General features: G+C 34.9%; 1 protein-coding gene across 1 annotated transcript in view; it reads right to left on the bottom strand.

Moving 5' to 3' along the window:
• Positions 1-4,841: 4,841 nt before the first annotated feature.
• The window catches only part of SH3BGRL (SH3 domain binding glutamate rich protein like), an 83,750-nt gene continuing 76,035 nt past the window's right edge, over positions 4,842-12,556 (bottom strand). Inside the window, exons 3-4 of the mRNA XM_066356412.1 lie at positions 9,275-9,355; positions 4,842-7,141 (exon numbers count right to left, since the gene is read on the bottom strand). Coding sequence (XP_066212509.1) covers positions 7,109-7,141; positions 9,275-9,355 — 114 coding nt within the window. The 3' untranslated portion in view covers positions 4,842-7,108. The remainder of the gene's footprint in view (positions 7,142-9,274; positions 9,356-12,556) is intronic.

The following is a 12,556-nucleotide window of genomic DNA, read 5'->3' as shown; positions in this document are numbered from 1 at the left end:
ATGTAGTATGTTTTCCTCAAATTTAAAAACCTATTATGTCCATTCCTACACAGAGCTACATTAAATATTGGCATAAATTAACACAGTGATAAGTTCAAAGCCTGTTTCAACCATTAGAAGAATGTTGATACCACTTCATGTGCTGTATGAACTCAATCCAGTAAACATTAATAAACCACTGGAGATTTGTAGCCCCTATTTACACCTTGTTATAATTATTCATATACATATTAAACATATTTATATATTATATATCTATATGTATGTGATATATATGTGTGTGTATATATATGAAAGTACTTAAATTTTGCTCCTCAAAAAAGTATCACATCATTTAAAGCTTTTTTTCCCCAAAGCCTAATGAACAGGGAAAATAAAAATGAAACATAACACTTTGGATCACTAGATTAACATTTTTTATCGCTTAACATTTTTACCTAGGTGAAACAGACACAGGAAGAAGTTATTGGAATTTCAGATGCTTACAAAATAAAATATGAACTCATAGATATTTCTGTCAGTTTGAAAAAACTTCAAGAAATGAGGATGAAGGTTTTTTACATCTAGGGCTGTACCACCTCTGATATTCAACAGCCAAGAATATTGAGGAGTTAGAGTAAATTTAATTTTTATTTTATTTCCATATAATGGAGAAATAATATATTTATAAAGTGTGATGGTCAGGTTTCTCCGTTTATATAATATATCACAGAAGACAAAGCAATTTTTACTTTAGTAGAAAAAGATTTTCACAAAAAAAAACTATCACATTGTTTTGGAATACTCATGCAGTATTTTTCATCATATGTTATATTATGAACTTACTGATACACTGCAGAATTTTTTTTTACCTAACAGCTGGATGATGTTTGCAAAATCCCAGGTAAGATAATTAGCAAACTTACCTAGACACTTGAGTTTAATGACTTCATAATAGGAATTATCAGCATTGATATTGCAAAATAATTTTAATTCCTTTTAGGATTCTGAAATGTTTCACAAAGCAAAAGAAAACAAAGAGATTCTAAAATTCCTGAAGATGAAATGAATGAAAAGTAATGACATAAAAGATGTTTACTGACATGAATCTTCTTATAATTCCATATACATCGGATACTTTTAATTAGAACAATAAACTGTTTCATTAATTGTTACCTAGATTAAATTGTGTTCATTAAGAGGTGGGGCTATACCATTTCAGTTATACATTAAAACCATTTATCTATTACACTATGAATATTTTATAAAATTGTGTAAAAAGAAATAGAGTTTAATATTTATTCTTAAATCACTAGTAGCTGTGTACTTGTAGGCATGAAGTAGACTTTCAGTGTAATTTTCAATTTACTTTCAGTTTTATTTTTCCATGTTTCTCAGTATATGTGAAAAGTTTTACTATCTGTATGTATTGGAGCTATTTCAAAAATAAAAGGAAAAATCAGATAACTGGGTCTCATTCTAAGCCCTCCTAAATATAAATGGGTGAGAACAGTGTTGTGAACAAACTTCCCTGGTGGTATTTTTTGTACACTAAATTTTGGGAAGCAATAGTAAAGAATAGCAATATTTGAGGTCACCTCTCCTTTGACCTTCACCTCTGCTGTAAAATGGTAGTCTACTTACAAATCTGTCTTTAGTTTTGTGGTTCCTATCTTATTGAATAGCAATCCCATGCACTCAAACCCCGACTCAGAAACCTGGACATATCTTTAATATGGTCTGCTGTCTCACCTCCATATGCAATCAATCACTAAATCTTACATGAACTAGTTAGTCTTAATATCACAGTTAATAAACACCTTCCAGCTCTCCAGCTACTGCCTTTGCTCATGTCATCTCTTTTGCTTATACTTTTGCAATATCTTAACTTCCTACTTCCAGTTTCACTATTTTAATATCTGCCCCCCTCATCACTGCTAAATCAGAGTTTTTCAATCTTGACTGAATTGTGGAATCACTTAGGAAACTTTAAAAACCATAATGTCTGGATCCTATCTTTAATATTCTAATGTCCAGCTATAGTTGGAAACCATAACATTAAAGGGATCTTTCGAGACATAAGTTTAAGTTTATGTAGTCCATACCGAAGGTTTTTCACAATATGGTGTAGAAAACCACATTCTTCAGACTCATCAGAACTTTATAAATATGCACATTCCTGAGAGCTCTCCCAGAATTCTAAAATTGAGGCAAAGGTATTTGAACTTTAAATGAATAGTTCCAGATGACACACTAATTTCTGCAAAGTGTTGAAATCTAAATTGTATAATCAGGCCCTGGCCGGTTGGCTCAGTGGTAGAGCGTCGGCCTGGCGTGCAAGAGGTCCCAGGTTCGATTCCCAGCCAGGGCACACAGGAGAAGCGCCCATCTGCTTCTCCACCCCTCTCCCTCTCCTTCCTCTCTGTCTCTCTCTTCCCCTCCCGCAGCCAAGGCTCCATTGGAGCAAAGATGGCCTGGGCGCTAGGGATGGCTCCTTGGCCACTGCCCCAGGTGCTAGAGTGGCTCTGGTCGTAACAGAGCGATGCCTCAGAGGGGCAGAGCATCCCCCCTGGTGGGCAGAGCATCGCCCCTGGTGGGCGTGCCGGGTGGATCCCGGTCGGGCGCATGCGGGAGTCTGTCTGTCTCTCCCCGTTTCCAGCTTCAGAAAAAATACATAAATAAATAAATAAATAAATAAATAAATAAATAAATAAATAAATAAATAAAATAAATTGTATAATCATTGTCTGAAATGAACTTCTATAGATCATACTTTTCCCACCTTTTGGTTATATTTACCTCTCTCTCCCATTAACTTTAATTACATGATTTAGTTTCCTAAATGTATCAGTTTTGCATTATCTTGCCTTTTAACACGCACCTGTAGGTCTATATCGTCCTACCATCGCTTGACAAGTGTTGATTTTAAGCAGACAGCCAGATATTTCTCCAGTAAAACGGGTTTCTTCAGGAACAACAAAGAATTGCGGTTCAGAGCATGTGTTCCAATAATGAACCATATGCAAGTCCAGATAAATACTCTATGGAATTGAGATTGAAGAAACAATAACAAGAGAGAGAGAGAGAGAGAGAGAGAGAGAGAGACTCATGGATGAACAGGGACAACAGTGTGAACAGTGTGATGATGCCTGGGGGAAGGTAGAAGAGGGTAGAGAGAAGATAAATGATGATGAAAGGAGACGACCTGACTTGGAGTTGTGAACACAAAATACAGCATACAGATAATATGTTGCTGAATTCTGCACCTGAAATCTGTATAACTTTGTTTACCAGTGTCACCCCAATAAACTCAATCAAAAGAAAATAAGTCTATTGGAGAAAACTGAAAATTCAAAGTATGTATAGTGACCTTTCATTGGGTGACTTATGGCAGTCTCCCATTGGGTGAGTTGATACTGGGCAAGGAGGAATGTTTTCTTCCTCCTCTTAAGGTTAAATAGTATCATTTCATGTTGGAGAAGTAAGGTAAGTATCCTCCTGTTGAGGTCAGTAATGTGTTTTGAGTGACCCATGTGTGAGAGTTCTGTCTTCTAGCTTCCTAACTCCATTTTAATTAAATTTTATTAATTTTCACATTTTTTTCATTTGATCAAAATCTTTCTGTGAATGCATCACTGATCAAGAGTTATGTTTTTCCTGATCCAGTGACCTTTTCCCTCTCAATAATAGAAATGACCTTTCCTAGGTGTTATGTCTCACTTTAGAGGGAAAGTGCATAGTTTGCAAACCTATTGTGATCACATTTGAGTAAAAAGGAGGGATAGAAAGGAGATTTCTCAGGTGTTTCTATCTAAAATCTGTATTTTAGAATACTGGATACAGTAAAGGTATACTTAAAACTTTATGTAAATGGAACCATACAATACTTAGTGTCCCTTTTCTGGCTTCTTTCATTAGGAATAATTATTTTGAGATTTGGCCACATTGTATCTTGTATAGATAAGATTTTATTACTTTTTACTGATGAATAGTATTCCATTATATTAATACACCACCATTTGTTTATCCACTGGCCTATTGGTGAACTTTTAGATTGTTTCTAGTCTTTATTACAAATAAAGCTGTTTGGAACATTCATATGCAAGTCATTGTATGGACATTTAATTTCATTTCTTTTGTGGAATTCCTAGAACTGGAATGACTGGGTCATACAATAGATGTATGTTTAACTTTAAGAACCTGCCGAACAGTTCCCCAAAATGACTATACCACTTTACATTCCCACTAGCAGTTAAGAAGAGTTCCAAATCCTCAACACCCTTACCAACATTTGACATAATCAGCCCTTTGTAAACATTCTAATGAGTGTACATTTTTCAAATGAATAATGATATAGAACATCTTTTTAGGTGCTTATTTGCCACCCACATTTATTTGTGGGTGAAGTGTCTGCTCAAATATGTTTTTCATTTTTATTGAGTTGTTTGGTTTTCTCATTGAGAGTTCTTTTTATATTTAAAATACAATCTTTTATCAAATATGTAAGTTGCAAACATTTTCTTTAGTACGGTGGGTTGATTTCTCATTCTTTTTAAACATTTTTATTTTTCGGTTATAGCTTATTTCCAATATTATTTTGTACTGTTTTCAAGTGCACAGGATAGTGGAACACTTTACAAAGTGATCTTCTTAATATTTCCTGTACCCACCTACACCATACATAGTTATTGTAATATTATTGACTACATCCCCTATACTGTACTTTTCATCCCCATGACTATTTTGTAACTACCAATTTCTACTTTTTAATCCCTTCACTTCTTTCACCCAATCACCCAACCCTCTTAGAGGGTATTTTGCTAAGTGAAGTAAGTCAGTCAGTGACAGAAAGACAAACACCATAGGATTTCACTTATATATGGAATATAGAGAACAATATAAATGAACAAACAAAATAAAAACAGACTCATAGATACAGAGAACAGACTGATGGTTGCCAGAGGTTGGGGGGGGGGGCGTTACGAAACAAAGTAAAAGGTGAAGAGATTGAGAACAAATTTAACTTGAGAACAGTTTAACTTCCTTTTCTTATATTAACCAGACATACAGTTCTCAGCTGACAAAAGAAAAGATTTCAATTTTAGGAAGACTCAATCCAATCTTTTACTTTAAATATACATATATGTTCATTGTAAGGTAAGCCTACTAGATAGAAACATCTCAACAAGTTAATCTATTTTTGAAGACTGGTTTTGACAGTGCTAATTTATTTTATACAAAAATAAAAGTAAAAATGTCCACATACTCTATTGCAAGTAGCATCATCCGCATTTAATAAAGCTCAGGAAAAAATATTGACTAATTTTTTAAACATTTTCCAGGATCCATTACAAAGCACCCTGTTTTCTCTAGAGTTCTCCAGAGCATATTTTTGTACACAAAACAATGGACTAGTTCTTTGTTTGACTCCAGTGTGTATTGCAAAATTCAAGACCCTAAAAAAGACATTTAGAAATTGCAATGACATTTTTTTCTTTGTTATCTCTTTTAACCTTCTCCACTCTCTAAAAACATATGCATTACTCATCTAAAATCACCGTTAAACTATATAGAAACTCCAGGAACACAGAAATTATTATTTTTTAAAAAAAGGAACACAGAAATTATATTTCTAAAAGTACTGAGTTTATTTTAAAACATCACATCAAGTTTGAATCTCAGTAAAAAAAAGTCATGTCTTCATTATAAGTTGATTTTAGCAAAGAGCACAGACTTGAATATGACAAATGACATGATAATGTAATTTTAAAAAGTGTTTTATTAATAAAGTATTAGGCCATGTTGTTTCTTGTCTTTTTAGAAGTTTTAGAATTAACATTTTAAAAATGGACCTTTTATATTGTACTTGTACTATTTACTAGAATAGAGGTATAAAAATATTTTATATACTTAGATTAATGTACACTGCTCACAAAAATTAGGGGATCAGGGAACGTGAAGATACTTCAATACTTTCTGCCTTTTGTATAGTGCATTTTCACCAATGAAATAAAAGTTGGTTTTGCATCTCATTTGCATGATAGAACAACTTCCTTTGACTTGTTGTGTGCTTTTCTGATGTTCTTGTTTAATAAAAAAAAAAATCAAATGCTTCTTTTTTATTGCTTCGGATTCATTTTGAAATATCCCCTAATTTTTCTAAGCAGTATATTTATACCATATGTGACCATGCTAAATAAAAAGACAAAATATTTGAGAGATAGTGGCATGTGTGATCACAATTTTTTTTAAAAGGGGGAAACCACTAAAATATTTTTAGTAAAAAAATAAAAAAAAACAAAAATTGGGGAATGAATGTTCACCTATTGTATAACAGTTAATTGAAAGTCTGAGCTCTTTACAAAAGGTTGCCACGTTAAACCTACTGACCATCCACTTCAATAACATAGGTATGCATATTTCACTGGGAAAAGCAACTTCAAAATATGATTGCATCATAGCTGTGTGGTTAAGCAAGAAACTTGTCAACTAAATGCATCTATTTGTGTGTGTGTGAAATCATCTGTTCTAACCATTGAAATATGTAATTAAAAGCTACATTTAGAAACTTAGAAAACCTGTGTTTCAGTAAATAGAAGCTTCAACTACAGCAGAATGGGAATGTTATAATTACCATAGGAAATTACCATGTATGCCATACCATAAAAATTACCTGCTACTACTTTTTAGTCACAATAATGTCACATCAAAAAGATACATGTTTTTGTTCACTAAAATTAATGAGGCAATTTGGGAACAAAGGACAGTCTTTCTCTCTCTCCTATTTATCTTCCTCAGTGTAGACCTATAGATATACTTAACTGCAATAATATTACCAACGAAGTATACAAGTGTTTGCTTTATAAAATCATTTTAGTAGATAAAATGCCTTGGCAGTTAACAAAACTATTCCATGACATCTTAAAATTTTACGTCCATCTCACATTCTCCTCATTATAACATTCACATTTAATTATGTACTCATTTCGACTGTTTGCATGCGAAAACACCAACTAATCTATTATTTCAACACTAAACCTATTTCTTTTGAAGCCTAGATAGCTCTGTTATAATATAAAAAAACAATGGAGACTCCTTTCTGGAATGCTTAAGGCAGAATGTTGAAAGTTCATGCTTGCTGCTTCGCCTGTGCTTCTGCTTCCTGAAATGAAAACAAACAAACAAACAGATTTAAATATCACAAAGCAGACATGCAAGTGGATTTTTGTTGGACTACATGAGCATAAGTTACTAATAGTCAAAAGCAGAAAGTGGTCCCTAGAAAAGACTGTCCTACTTGAGACGTGAATCATCCTTTGTGCAGCATATCTACACTGTTTATGCATTTGGTATTCAGTAGCTGTGCTGGTTATCAGATCAGCTGCTGTAGTGTTGCAGTGCTTGTGTTCAAAACACCTTTATTTTACATAATAATAGCCCCAAAGTGCAAAGAGCAGTGATGCTGGCAGTTCGAATATGTAGAAAAGAAATCATAAAGTGCTTTCTTTAAGTGAAAAATTAAGTACAGTACAATAAATTTGTAGAGAGATAGAGACCACATTCACATAACTTTTATCACAGTATATCATTATAATTATTCAGAAAGAATTACTTTTTGTTGATACTCCCTTACTGTTCCTAACTTATAAACCAAACTTTATCATGGGTATGTATGTATAGAAAAAATCATAGTATATATAACTTTCAATACTATCCATGGCTTCAGGCATCCACTGAGGGTCTTCAAATGTATCCACCATAAATAAGGGGGGACTACTCTAACACCACGTGCAAGTATGTCCCAATGCAGTGGTTTCTATTGCTGCCTCTGTAATAGATGCTTTACTGTCACATCAGGGTTTTGGAACCCTCAAGAGCTCTGTCACATCCCCTGCAAACCCTTCCCCAGACTCCTTACTATTAATGCATGATTATTTCCCCTGGATAAATATAGCATTTTATTCACACCAATTGTATGGAATTTAGCATAATATGTCTTAAATTATAATTATTTGTAAACACATGTTATATAATTATTTGTATATATGTCCCTCATTAGGTTATAAACACTTTGAAAGTAGGAACTATGAAATTATTCTCTGTGTTTGCCCCATTATCAATGTCAGTCAGTGCTTGACATTCAATAAATACTTGTTGAATGAACGACTGAATGAATGACTTCTACTTTTAATTAAAGGAGAAGGAGTCATTGTCACATAAAACAAAGTAGCCTTCCTTTCATACTTCCTAAAATATGTACTGAAATCAATGACTTAACTTGGGTTTTACTAACTTTTTCAAACAAAAATACCTTATCGAGCATTTCTTATTACTTAAATTACACAAAGCCTAAAATAAGCAATTTTAACAAAGTCTGACAAGGAAAAAGAATTCCACAGTAAATCAGATCACAATGTTAGTAAATCATTTCTAGTGAAAACACAAATAGAGCGCAAACTCTCAAAGTTGGAGACGGAGCTGGAGTTCAAGGAATCTATTTAAAATGGGAAAAAATAGCAATATACTCAGAAGCATTTAAAAGTAGATGAAATTAAAATAACAGGTCTGTCATTCAATTAAATAAAATATAAAGCTCAGAAAAAAAAAGTTCCTAATAGCAAAATATAAACTGATGGAACAGGGGACATACATTTGGATCAAGGGAGCCAGTGTGGAGAAAACCTATGGTAAAATGCAAAAGTGTTTTTCAAGTCCATAACTTTGAGATATTTCATTAAATAGGTAATTTCATTCTTAATTCTTTTATTTATATGGTCTCAATGGGAAGACTGCTGCTTGAAAAAATAATTTGTTTTTGGCAGAGAAAAAGCCTCAAATTAGGTAGCAATTTAGTAACCAGTTTTGAGATTCAAATGCTCTCAGTAATTTGAATTGATGACTCTAACATTTGCTTCACACAAAGACAGAAGATGGTGCCAAAATTACTATGGAATAAAAGGTTTTACATCCATATAGAACCACTAATGATAGCTGAAATAACGGAGTCTTTAAAATACTTACCACTTATTTGTGAATGGGTCAATGAGAAATTTGCTTCCTTGAGCAGACTGATGGAGAGAATTCACTTTACCTACCTCTTACTCACATACTAACGTATATGATTATACACTTCTTACTTCCCTGCTAGGGATTAAGTGCAAGCAGAGCAGAGACATTTCCTTTCAGCTATGTGGTATGGCCTCTGACTTAACCTAAGTACTTACTAAAAGTGGAAATCATACTGAGTGAAAAGCTCAGCAGCAATAAAATGGCCTATAAAGAACAAAAATCATACCTTTGAACCAGGTGGAGCTGTCAGTCCTAGAAAAGCATACACTGCATTATTTTCTCTGGCTTCAAAGAAGGCATCATAGTCCTTGGTGAAAAAAAAAAAAAAAGCAAGAAGAATTAGCAATATGCAACCAAAGGAAAAAAAAGAAGACATTTATTCAAAATGGCTTGACTACTCAAACTCTTTGGTGGCATCAATTTACCTAACTCCATTAATGTTAGAATTCTGGAAAAGATAGTAAAGAGGCAAGACTTATTGAATCTCATTTCATGTGGGTTAGAAGATATGCCATTCTGTGGGGCAGAAACTGAAAAATATTTTATGTTATATCACACAGAATTGAAATCTGTCTCTGAACAAGTAGCTTTCTCCACAGCCCAAAGCAGCCAACTATTTGCTAGTAAGAGGTTATTCTGGTAGGAGTTCATTGTTACAGTTTTCCATTATTTTTCGTTCATTATTTATTAAGGAAGAGGTGATCTCAGAACCTATCTGATATTAGCTAGATATGTTCAAAGCCATAAGAATACTGAATCTGCTGTATTTCGAAGAAAAAAAAATGTGATTTTCATGAAATATGACCAGAAGAGCAAACAGACTACTGAAAGGTTTCTATCTGGAGATACAAGAAAGCCTCATGTGATGAAATTTGGTTGTACTCTTTTCCCACTGTCATCCTCAAAGCTACCAAGTATACTCCAAAGGAAACAAATAGAATCGCCTGAATTTGTGACATAACCAACCTACTCTGAAAACACAGCCATTGTCTACACCTGGCCTTGGGTTGTTCGATTTAAAACAGACAGATAAGCCCGGCATTTTATCTGGTTTAATTAGAGGTAGAAAGCATTCATAACTTGCTGGCTTCTCCTGAGATCGCCTCACCAACAGATCACAGTGTTACAGGTCTGTTTGTTTTTTCTAGAATGTGTAATTTCTGGCACCTGGAGAATCTGGAGGTATCAAGTTTATAGTCTCTCAAGCCATTGGTGGCCCCAAATTTGCGCCCACCCTAAGAAACTTAAGTATTTCCCTTATTTAGGGATTCTTTTAACAGTCAGAATTGTTAGAGCCACTGCAATCTCCACAAGCATTAACACAGGCATCTTTTTATATACCCTAGATGTTGACAAAGTAATAAATACTAAATAACAGGCATATATGAGCGGACTTCTTTGAGCTCATTATTCAAAAGCAGGAGTCCCCAAAATACGGCCCGCAGGCCACATGCACCTCCTGAGGCCATTTATCCGGCCCCCTGCCGTACTTCCGGAAGGGTCACCTCTTTCATTGGTGGTCAGTGAGAGGAGCACTGTATGTGGTGGCCCTCCAATGGTCTGAGGGACAGTGAACTGGCCCCCTGTGTAAAAAGTTTGGGGACCCCTGTTCAAAAGAGAAACTAACTGGATCTAGATACCAATTCCATACTGAGACACATGACTTATATGTTACTCAAGGTAAAATATAGATAGATGATAGATAGAAAGATAGATCATATCCACACTCAAAAGTACTACTTAAAACAATCCAGCAGTCATACAAGGGGCATTTGTTAATAACAACAAAGCAACAAAAACACCACATTTTCTTTAAATTTGTGTGAAAGAAAATAGGTCTTCAGTTATATTGAAATTTGATAAAAAAATCCTGTCATTGTTTCAAGTGTTTTAGATTCAAAGTATATTACCTTTTGTTAGCCTTCAATGTATCAAACACCTATCTTTTTTGCTTGCAATTCTGAGAGAAAAGAACATTCGTTTCTCATTAAGCCAGATTAAACAACTTACTCAGCAAGTATGTGTTGAGCACCTACTACATTCGAATCCATTTTATTGGAGCTAAGAATATAAGAGTAAACCAAACAGACTGTCACAAAGTCTGCTTCTTATACAGAAATTTTCTTCAGGAAAATTAAAGATAATTTATTTTCATCTCCACTATTCTAATAACATTAATCCAGAATGTATTCTACCATATATTGGTATCACATTTTTTTGTGTGACAGAGACAGAGAGAGTCAGAGAGAGGAACATATAGGGACACACAGGAAGGAAGAGAGATGAGAAGCATCAATTCTTCATTGCAGATCCTTAGTTGTTCATTGATTGCTTTCTCATATGTGCCTTGACTGAGGGGCTACAGAAGATTGAGTGACCCCTTGCTACAGCTAGTGACCTTGGGCTCAAGCTGGTGAGCCTTGCTCCAACCAGATGAGCCTGGGCTCAAGCTGGCAACCTCGAGTTTCGAACCTGGGTACTACACGTCCCAGTCCAACATTCTATTCACTGTGCCAGTGCCTGGTCAGGCTATTGGTATCATATTATTTATAATTTCATAGAAATGCATTTTAGTTTTCATGTAGATAGCATAAACTCATTCAAAAGAAAGTTTACTTTAAAAATTTTGTATCTTTTATTTATATCAGAGTTTCACATAAGTAGGTAGAATAGTTATTTCAGTCATATTCCAGTCTTAAAATAAAATTTAAAAAAACCTAAACCACCACAGTTCACTGTATCTCAACAAGAGGGAATTTTTCCAATAGGGACAAGTGGCAGAGTCTGGAGACATGCTTTGTTTTTTCACAACTGTGAGGATGGTTCTGGCATTGAAGGATAGAAGCCAAGGATGCTGTTAACATCCTACAATGTGCAAGGCAGCGCCCACAACAAAGAAGAATTGTCTAATCCAAGAGGTCAGTAGTGCCAAGCTTGAGAAACCTTGAGGTAGTTTAAATAGGAAATTTAATATTAACAATTACTGAGGGGAGACAAGATGGCGATGGAGTAGGCGGACATACCAACTTCCACCTCCCAGAATCAAAGTGGATTACAACTTAATTTTAAGAACCATCATCTGGAAAAACAAACTTTGGACTAAACCAAGAGGACTCTTCAACCAAAGAACACTGAAGAAGCCACACTGAGACTGGTTGAAAAAGCAGAAACGTGGAGAGGGCTGCCCAGCTCCTGGCAGCCCAGAGAGACTTGCATGGCAGGAAGTGAGTTTAGCAGAGAGGGGAGGGTCCTGGGTCCTAGAAACAAAGCCCCAGCCTGCAGCTCCACAGCCTAGAAGAGGCGTATGGACAGTTTTAGCTGTGAAACAAGTCAGGATACTGTTTGTGAGAAAGAGACAGATTTCTCAGACCCAGGATTCTTTTTAAAGGGACCGCACAGAAAACCTCTTTCACAACCACTTACTCGGGGCTCTGGGGAACAGGGAGAGAGGAGAGAACTGAAGTTGCAGGAAGAGAGCATAATCTAGGAGGCACAGGCAGAAACACAC

Source organism: Saccopteryx leptura, chromosome X (genome assembly GCF_036850995.1).
Source record: "Saccopteryx leptura isolate mSacLep1 chromosome X, mSacLep1_pri_phased_curated, whole genome shotgun sequence".
Taxonomy (NCBI): domain Eukaryota; kingdom Metazoa; phylum Chordata; class Mammalia; order Chiroptera; family Emballonuridae; genus Saccopteryx; species Saccopteryx leptura.
Note: the sequence above shows the minus strand (reverse complement) of the source record. Positions and strands in the feature narration are given on the sequence as shown.